The sequence below is a fragment of the Chrysochloris asiatica genome, unplaced genomic scaffold, assembly GCF_000296735.1.
Source record: "Chrysochloris asiatica unplaced genomic scaffold, ChrAsi1.0 scaffold00140, whole genome shotgun sequence".
In the NCBI taxonomy this organism is placed as follows: Eukaryota; Metazoa; Chordata; class Mammalia; order Afrosoricida; family Chrysochloridae; genus Chrysochloris; species Chrysochloris asiatica.
Genome location: NW_006408658.1, coordinates 6737816 through 6747802, shown reverse-complemented (window position 1 = coordinate 6747802; position 9987 = coordinate 6737816). Strand labels below are relative to the sequence as shown.

At 44.9% G+C, this 9987-nt stretch overlaps 1 protein-coding gene across 1 annotated transcript in view; it reads left to right on the top strand.

Moving 5' to 3' along the window:
• Positions 1 to 3122: 3122 nt before the first annotated feature.
• Positions 3123 to 9987, top strand: part of NUMA1 (nuclear mitotic apparatus protein 1) — a 47243-nt gene continuing 40378 nt past the window's right edge. The window contains exons 1-2 of the mRNA XM_006870384.1: positions 3123 to 3244; positions 8337 to 8410. Of these exons, the coding sequence (XP_006870446.1) occupies positions 8369 to 8410 (42 nt within the window). The 5' untranslated portion in view covers positions 3123 to 3244; positions 8337 to 8368. The remainder of the gene's footprint in view (positions 3245 to 8336; positions 8411 to 9987) is intronic.

Genomic DNA, 9987 nt, shown 5'->3' with positions numbered 1-9987 from the left:
TGCAGGATGAAGAATCATTTTTCTTATCATCCATGTAACAATTAATTATTTTAAAAAAATGTAACAACATAATCTGACCCCCTCCCAAGATAACCACTGGTAACTGCTTTGAAATACTTGAGGAATTGGGTTTTGAACTGGACTTTTAAGTAAAATCCAGAGAGACAGACTGTTGAGAGGAAGATGGGCATCTGGAAACTCTAGGGAGGAGTGTCCTTCACTGCCTTCCCTAACAAATGGTGATCTAACTTCTGCTTGGACAGTTGTGACAGGCCACCAATATGCCCAGATAGGAATTAACACTTATTAAGCCGCCACCAGTGTTTTATGTGCAAGGCAGTGTGTTAGGCACCTTCTAGATGTTATTGATTAAGCCTCATTATAACCTTATAAATTAGGTATCTCTATCCATTTTCACAAATAGGAATACTGAGGCTCAGATTATATGCCAGGGTCACATAGTTAACAGCAGGTAGTATAGAGTTCTGCAATTTACTAGCTGTGTGATTTTGGTCAAAATATTTCATCTCTGTGGTTCTGTCTTCTCATCTGTAAAGTAGGGTGATAATAGTACCTATCTCACCAAGAGTTTTAAAGATGTATGATTTAATACACAGTTGGCCAGTAGAATGGTACCTGGCACATAGTATACAGGGAGTAAGCATTAACTGCTACTGATTAACCTTGCTTTCACATCATTTTACCCCAAGCCTATTGCTGTTAAGTGTGATTCCAATTTACAGTGACCCTGTGTAGAGTTTCTAAGGCTGTAAATCTTTGTGGGAGCAGAAAGCCTTCTTATCTTTCTCTTGTGGAGTGGCTGGTGGGCTCGAACTGCAGACCTTGTGGTTCACAGTCCAGTGCTTATCCTACAGTGCCATGGTGTTCCTGTCCCAAACCTGAGTCCCTACTTAATTGAATTCTGTAAACAGTGTCTCTATTTCCCCAGCCATTACATGCACTTTCCTCCTATTTACAATTCTCATCTTGCTTCTAATCAGTTATTAAGGTCTCTTCATATGTCTCCACAATAACTCTGCCTTTCTCTTCTTTCCATTCTCTCTTACCTTACCCTTCTTAGCATCCTGATTACCTGTCTCCCGTGTATTGTGGCAGCCTCCTGACTCATCTCCCAGTTGTTAGTCTCATACGTTTAGATACCAGATTAATCTTAAAGCACAGTTCTCATTGTACCACATCTCTGTTGAAAAAAAACAAGATAAACTTTCAAGCCCTCAGTTGATTCCTTAGTTTGAAGTACAAGATTCTCCAACCCTCTAACAAAGACTCACCCTTCTAGCCTATTCTTCTGATGCATCCTCATCTCTTCTTCCTAACTGGTCTCTTCATTTCCACGGGTGGGGGTGGGGTGGTAAGGGGGGCCCGGAAAGGAGTCTACTTATATATTTAAAGAGCTATATGGTGCTGTGGGAGTCCTGGTGTGGCACTGTGGGTTAATGCACCAGACTGCAAAGCCGTTTGAACTGCAGGGTCGGCAGTTCAAGCTCACCAGCTGCTCCTCGGAAACCCTATACAGGGTTGCTGTGGGTCAGAACCGACTCGATGGCACTTCACAGCAACATAGTGCTGTGGGATAAATCACTGGACCGCAAGGTCAGTTTGTTTGAATCAAAAGGTCAGTGGTTCAAACTCACCAAGGTCGCTATGAGTTGGAACTGACTCAAGGCACTTACCCACAACACATTATAATAGTGTTTTCTTAGCTCTTCTCTACCCTTAACTGGTTAGAATTTTTCTTTATATCTTTTTTTCGTATTTGCTACATTCTGTTTTGAAATACAGTTTTGGCATCATTATGTTATAGTTATAAGCTACCTCATTGCAGACACTGGGTCTAATTCATCCTTGTATATACCCTTTATTGTGTCTTATAGCATTGTACATCACATAGTTGGTGTTGAGTAAATGTTTGAGGGATGAGTGAAGGTCAGATAAGATGGGAGGGTTCGTATTAACTCGTGAGTTTCTCTCCATAGCTTTGGTGAGGTTCGCTGATTACTTATGGAAACACTAGTGAGGTTTTGCCTACTAAGATGCAGACATCTTTTCTTTTCTGGTGTCTAGGAGAGGCAGAGCCTGTAGGCTTAGTTGATGGGTCTCAGTGTCTGTGTTTGCTAAGGGGCTGCCACACTTCTAATCGGTCCGTGCCTTGGCCCCTCGGCCCCTCCCCACAAATACTCAGCGGAACAGGGGATTAGGTTCTGGCAGCACAGCTGGGATTTTGGCGGCCATTCTTCAGTCGACAATAGCACGGAGCCACCCGGACAGGACAGCAGGGCCAGAATCTGCCAGGGCTTCTTGTTTGGGTGGCCCAGGGGAAGGAGCGGGCCCAGCACAGCATCCTGGCCTTGCCACGCAGAAGGTACGGGCTGGAGAGACTCCCTCAGGGAATGGGCTTAGGGGATGGCCATGTCCCAAGGCAGGCGCGCCCACGGAAGGAGGTGAGGCGCTTTGTGTGTGAGCAGCATGGCATGCGTATGCTTAAAGCCCGCCCTGGAGCCAGCAGGAAGCTGCCCTGTGAAAGGGGCCTCTACTAGCTCTTCAACGTCTCTGTTCCCAGATCTTTTTCTTTGCCCTGCTTCACCAGCCAGGGGCTGATCTCATTCTCAGGACAGCCCTGGGCCTTCTCTTCCTTTGCTGGCCAGAGAGATGGACCTGCGTTCACTACTGAACTAAGGCCTGACTGGAAAAGAGAACGAGGGGGGAGTGTCCGGGTGATAACAGGTTTGTCAGGCAGGTCACTGGGAGATGTTTTGTGTGTTTAGGCCACATTTTGGCTTGGCTCTGGTCGCTGTTGCAGTTCAGTAATTTTGTCTGCTGGCTCGTGGCCCCCTCCCCCTCTCCTCCTAAAGGGTTTTATTCTCTTGTTCGTGGGCCCAGCCTTTGCAGCCCCTCCTCTCCTAGCAGGGCGCCCCTCATTCCTCTTCACCCCTCCCCACCCCTATCTTCCCCCACCAGTGGTTGAGCTTTCACTGCGTTTCTGCCCTTCCCAGATCGCGGAAGCTCGCTGTGCCTTTAAAGAAAGCAGACTCCTGGCTGTGACGCACTTCTGGCTGTCAGCCAGGAAGATCGCTCCTGCCAGGCTGACTGAGAAGAAAACCAACAACTTTTCTTTTGTGTGTGGGGTTACTTTCCACTAGCCCGCCCCCTACTCCTCTCCTTTCAAGATTTAAATGCTAATGGCGGATTAAAACCTGTAGAAACGTTTGGCTTTAGAAGTCTGGTAAGGCCTTCGTGCACTGAGACTTTTCCTCCCTCTTTCTCTGGGTTTTTGTTCAAACATGGACGAGGGGGTGGGGTGGATTCTCCCCCCTCACCTCCCTTTCCTGCGCCATCCTTGGAGGGGAGGGAGCGGAGAGCAAGTAAACACACTCGGAAGCAGGCGCTGGGAGCTGAGCTTGCCAACATCCGGGAGTTGGCGCCTTTCAGAGCAGAGGGTTGCTTTCTTTCCCCCCTCGAGAGAGATGTCAGCGTGTTTTTTTGTTCAGAGGGGGATTGCGTATGCGCCTGCACGTTGCGCTATAGAGAGAGCTCAGGAGAGGGCTTCATTCCCGCGTGAGGCCCTGGGTGTGTACGCAGTGGTAGGAGAGTGAAAACAGGTTCATTTTTTTTAGCTGGTGGGGACCAGGGGATGTGAATAGAGCAGTGGGGGCAGGTGCTGATGAACTGCTGGAGTGGGTTCAGGGGTGTGTGGGTTCTGTGCGCGTGCGCGTAATGTGGCTGCAGGCCTCAGTGCTAGTTCAGGATTGCAACCTTTTGCCCACATACTTCTGATCTGAACCCTAATGAGGCATGGGGGCAAGGGGATATATCAGTAAGCCACTTTTGAAGAAACCATGGAAATCCTGGTTTCCCAGCATGCAATCTCTCCCTCATTCCTCTCCAAGGCCTTGGGGCTCTAGCTCCAAAGAGGTGGTCTGTGTGAAGAGGAGGGCCAGGCCTGAGCCCAACTAATCGCTTTAGGGGGACCAGGGAATACACCCAGCTAGCTCTTTGGTTTGGGGTCCAAATTCTGCTCCTCAGAAACCCTATGCAGGATCACTATAAGTCAGAACTGACTCAATAGCACTTAATAATAATAAGCTTTGGTTTGCTCCTGACCTCAGGTCCATAGTCTATTCTAGATTCTTTAGGAGCTGAGAAGGTTTGTATTTTTCTTTCCATAACTTCTCTCCGAATTAACTGCTGGCCCTTTGGCCTTTTACTTTTTTTGAGCCAGGGGGATACTTCCTATTCTTTGTATAGCTTGGACTTTGCTGGGCCTCTGTGGAGTAACCTACCAAATGAGGCCTGGGTGCTTGCTTGTGCCTTTTGATTGATCCCTCCCAGGATTAAGAAAGGAGGAGCCAAAGGATCAAGGTGTTCATTCTTTGAGTGTCTTTCAGATAGAGGAGTATTCCTTGTAGAAAAGGATGCAGATTGTGGAATTCTTATGGCTTATACGCAGACAGGTTCTTAGTGTAAGTGTTGGCAAATCTTGTCATTGAGCAGGGACACAGGTTGTTGTTAAGTGCTGTCTAGTTAGTTCCGACTGATAGCGACCCCTGTATAGGATTTCCAAAGAGCGTGAACTGCTGACCTTGCAGTTCAAACTGACATTGCAGTCCAGTGTATTAACCTGCAGCACCACACCAAGACTCCATGGGCACAGGTAGCATTAAGAAATAGGGCAACCGTTTCCTTTATGAGTTGTGAGTTTGTGGCCTTTGGAAGCACTGGCTAGAGAGAAGACAATGCTCCCTTTGAGGTGGGAGCTTATGTGGGCTTTGTTGTTGTTAAGTGCCGTTGAGTCGGTTTGGGTTCATAGTGGCACTGAAATTCTGGGAGTAGAAGCTGGCGTCTAAGGGAATGAGAGTTCAGGAGCTGCAAGAGCCATGAACTGAGAGAACAGTGCAGTTTAGTTGCTCTCTGAGACCAAAGGTCACTATGGTGTTATCTTGAGGTAGGGCTGGTGTTCAGGCAGGCAATAACTGGGTAAGAGGCTGTATCAAAAGGAGCTGGCTTCCAGGGTGGGAGGGGGGGGCATAAGAGTAGTGCTGCCACTCAGGCCCTTGGGCCTTTAGCCTATCACTTGTTCTACCCCCTAAAGTGAAGTTTTTTCAGACCAGACTCCAGAATTTAGCAACCTGACCCTCTAGCCCTGGTCTCTACTTCTGAGCAGGTGGTTTGCATTAGCTTCAGCCCTTGTAAGAACCACGGCTAGCTTTTAACTCTTTATGACCTAGAGAGAGTGCAGGCCAAGTGACTGTGTTGTGTGTCTCTTGCGTATGATTTTTTTTTTCCCCATAGATCTATGGGAATTGATTTTCATGTGGGATGAGAGGGAGGGATGTTGCATTAATGTCAGTTCTGGAATTGTCAAGAAGACATAAAGCCTTTAGTGCTGTCTTTCTGTATCTTCGTTCCTCTGTAAGCCTAGAGAAAAATAGAAGGTATTTTACCAGCTCTGTGAAGCTTCTGTTACAGATTCTGGGGACATTTCTCTTTGCTGATGAAGCAGGTGGGAAATCCAGAAGTGCTCCGGAGTGCCAGCTTCCCACATTACATTCTAGTGTTTTGTTTGTTGATTGTGGGTTAGGGGTATGAATAGTTGAGTTGGGGTGGATTTCTTGTAGATCCTTCCGTGAATTGGTTCCAGGCTTACAATTGTGGGGATCTGTTTTTCCATCTCCATCACCCAGCCTTCTGGGTGGGGCCTGCCTCAGATTTCAGGGGGAGGGTGGGGAGGATGGTGCTCTGGCTGGGAGCCCTCGGGTCCAAGCCAAAGCCTGTTTAAAGCTATAGTCTCAGTGCCGAGGACTAGCTGTGCCCTGGCTTCAATCATTCATTACCCAGATATGAGTGAGAGCGGCTGGGCTCTCCTAAAGCCTCTCACCCGAGTGTCCTGTTCCAGAGAAAGTGTCCCTTTATGGGCTTTGAGCTGACAAAAGCCCTTGAGTATTGGATACCTGTTTCTGTGCCTGGAGAGCACAGAAAACAAAACAAAACATTTTGGTTTTAACTCTGGGTTTTCCTGGGCAGTGGCAGAACTAGTTTTTAGTCAGGAACACTAGGGAGCACTTGAGGGTTGTATGTTTTGCCCCTAAGATAAAGGGAGGAGAGGTTGGTTGGTTAAGCCTCAGGTCATTTTTAGTTGTACAACTGTGGAATCTCTTGGAGTGGGCAGCTTGCAAATAAAACTTCTAACTGACATTTTTATCAAGAGAAAGACAGAGCTACAGGCATGTGAGGGGGAAGTGATCTGGACCTTGTTTCCCATGTTACTAAATAGCATAGAGACTTTTTTATTTTTTAGAGAAATCTCCAGTTGAACTGAGAATTTGTCTGTTACCCCTTTCCCATAGGGGCTGAGTATGCTCTCCCTAGCTTTAGGCTGGCCAGCTACCAGAATAGCCCTCTGCCTTCATTCTTGCTTGGTCCGAAGGGTGAGGCTTGTTTGGTCAAAATCATACAAGACTGAGGACCACTTAAGCCCTTTAGCTTCTCTGCTCTTGTGAGAGTTCCCTTAACTACTTTTTTGCTTGGTCCAGGTGAATTGGCTCATTTCCAAAACTGTGATGTTGCTGCCAGTGGAATCAATGTTGAGTTTTGCAGGGCCAGGAAGTACTTAATATAATTTTAACACTTAGTCATCTTTAGCATTTAGCTATCTCTTCTGTTGTACAGTGCTTCATGCATGTCTGCTTTTATTCTTCATCAAGTTGTAAGTCCCTTAGAGGCAGGGACCACGTAGTTTTCTCCAATTTCCCTTATAGCTTCCAGCACAGGATGAATATATGTAAAGGACTCAGGAAATGCTATTTTGATTGGTTGATAATGAGCGTACACCTGACTAGGAAGTATCAAAAGGTGATGGGAACCCAGAGAAGCTGTGACGCCAGAGATAGAGGCAGACACAGTGATGTGGAGAGATGGAGTAGCTGGGGACTTTAGACCCAGAGAGGGAGAGGGGCTGTGTGCTGATGACGGGGGGGGGGGGGGGTGGGGGGGTAGTGCAGGGGGGGCAGGCTTGCAGGGTATACCCTTTGCTTGGTTGATGATGCATGAAGGGGATTGTAACCATGGCAATGAAATTATTTACGATAGGATAAATGTAAAGCTAATGTTTCCCCATGTAAACTATCACATAATTCACAATAAAACATTAAAAAAAAAAAGTGTTGGGGAAAGAAAGATCAGATTTATATGTTTTCCTTCCCAAATAGACAATGAGCATCTTATGAGCAAGAACTGTAACTTTCTTAACCTTAACACCCTTGCATGCATGCAGAAGGTGTTTAGCAAATGTTAGTTCCACAGAACCTATACCTTAGAAATGCTGATGTGCAGGGGAGATACATAGGTGATAGGGCTATGCCACTCTTGTTCCTCCTTCTAGACTAGTTAGTGACAGAGTGAGCACCTAAGGCAGCAGGTACGGGTGGAACTGAGTATTCACATGTGGATTTGTGGAAAGTGTGGGGGCTGCTAAGAGGTATTAGGGACTATTTAGTCACCAGTTTTGTGGTCTCTTGGGTAGGTTGGCAGGCAGATGGCAGATTCCCAATGGGAAGAAGAATTGGGGTAAGAATTCCAGGACAAGTAATCTAACCTTTCATTAGATAGCCCAGTGGGATCTCCTCCAGAATTGATGTTGGCCTCATCAAGAGGCCATGGTGTGGATCTGCCTACTCTCCTGTTTGAATCATGGCTTTGACACTTCTCTAGGAGATGTAAAAATCCAGAGCGTTCCCTAAAGGACTTGCCTGCTCTTAGCTAGGTGGAATTTGTGTACCTGTAGAAAGAGCTAAAAATCTATTTAAAAACTGTGATCATTTATTGAATACCTGCCATGTATCAGGCATTGTGCTATTTGCTTTACCTTTAAGCATCATAATAAGCCATAGAGGTGTTTGCTGATCCAATTTTGCGTACGAGAAAACAGATTGATGCTTGTGTTTATGATCTTATGACTGTGATCACTTGGAATTAGCACTCAGACCTAGGTCTGTCTGAAAAATCATGTTTGTCCCATATTTGTGGGTACCATGTCTCAAAGAGTAGGGTTGTAAGTACAGCTTTCAGTGTCATATTTTCTGTAAAAATGAAAGATTAAGATTGGAACTAGTGGACATTGAATTAAATGCAGGAGTCTTTATTGTTAAGCTCCAATATGATAAATTACGTGTGTTCATGGTGCCTTGGTGAATTGAGTAATGAATGAAGAGTGAATTGTTTAAATAATCAGAGTTGGTAAATGGAACTGTTTCCCCTCTCCTTCTCCGTCATGGATGTCTTATATTATTAATTTTTCTTCATTCTCTCTTGGGTTCCAGGTGCATTGGGGTGACTGTCTGGCATCACCAAGATGACGCTCCATGCTAACCGGGCGGCTGCACTCCTCTCATGGGTAAGTGGTCTTCCTCTCCTTTGTCTGCTAGGCTTTCCCAGGAAGATTGGGAGGGATGGAAGAAGTTTTCTAAGAGCCCAGGCCATATAAGATATACTCATCTAAATAAATAACAATACAGGGGTTTTGTTTTGATTTGTTTATATTAGTCTAATTAAGAACAGGTTTTATTTGTTTTGTTTCATTGCCTTTCCCCTTAGTTTTTACTTCTGTGGCTGTTACTGCTGACAGTCATCTCTGACCTTTCTTGTGTAACTTAGAAGAGTAACTTTTCTGAGGTATCTATATTTCCTTCTGGTCATGGGAAGAGAGAGTGCATGAAAATTTACCTTCGTCTGATCTCATTACATTTTTCAGACATAAAGTTGGCGTTGAACCTTAATGACTGACAGATGCAGGACTTTGGTCTTTAAAAGTCTTTAAACTTACTGAGGGCAGGGTTCTTTTCACATTCTTTACTATGTTTCTCTTGACTTCTCTTGACTTCCATTGTCCTTATGTTAGGTTCTTCTGCCAGAATCATGAAGATGTCAAAATCATATAGAACATTGGGATTTTACAGCTACAGAGAAACAGAAGAGGCCATAGAGTGTAGTGATAAGGAGCATGGAATGAGACAGACAGGCATAGAATCATAGCTCTGACCCCCCTGTGTGTCCCAGGACAAGTTACTTAACCTCTTAATGCATATCTTTTTGTTTCAGATTTATTTAAAATCTGTGATCATTTATTGAATTATTTTTTGTGAAGTGAGTGAAGGTTAACAGACAAGAATCAGCAGCTTTACATTAAAAAAATTACACTCCCTGCTTTATCTCAATGACTACAGTCCCCTCCTTGCAACAACAGTTATTTGACTTCCTCCCTATAGTTTACCTTTTTCATCTTGTATTTCACAAATGAACAAAGCAAAAATATTTGTACACACACCAAACAAAAAATATATATTCATTTAAATGTCCAAAGGGTACATTCTGTAAGCCTGCCTCCTGTCCTCAGGCACACAACTTTCCTGAGTCCAGGGCCTAGAGCCCGCTGTGGCTATATCTCTCCATGCCGTAGCCTCTGCCGCTGTCTCTGCTGTCACACCTTTTCTAGGTAGACTCTCACATTTCACTCATGCTCTTCCTTCTTGATGGTCCTGGAATCCTCTGTGAAATGGAAAAGTAAATATTCCCCCCTTTTAGTTACATATTTTCTACAATTGCAGTTGTGACGATCACAATTAATCCTGCAAACAGTTACTCACGATTGAGTCATAAAATCCTATCACCATCATCCCCTATCCCCTTTCACCAGCTGCATCTGGAGGAGAAGAAAACTATTCAGTAGGGATTCTACCTTACCCTCCTCATTCTGAAACTAAGCACACTCATGAAAGTTTGTAAGCCAGTCACTTTGTGCCTTTATTGCCCCCATTTTTTTTTTTTTTTCCTAAAACTGATATCTTTATTCTTGAACACTTTAAAGAGGTCTTTTGCTTCCATGAATATTGATGGTGGATCCAAGCAAAATGAAGTCTTAGACAACTTCAGTGTTTTCTCCAATTATCCTTTATAAAGATACTGAAGATAGAA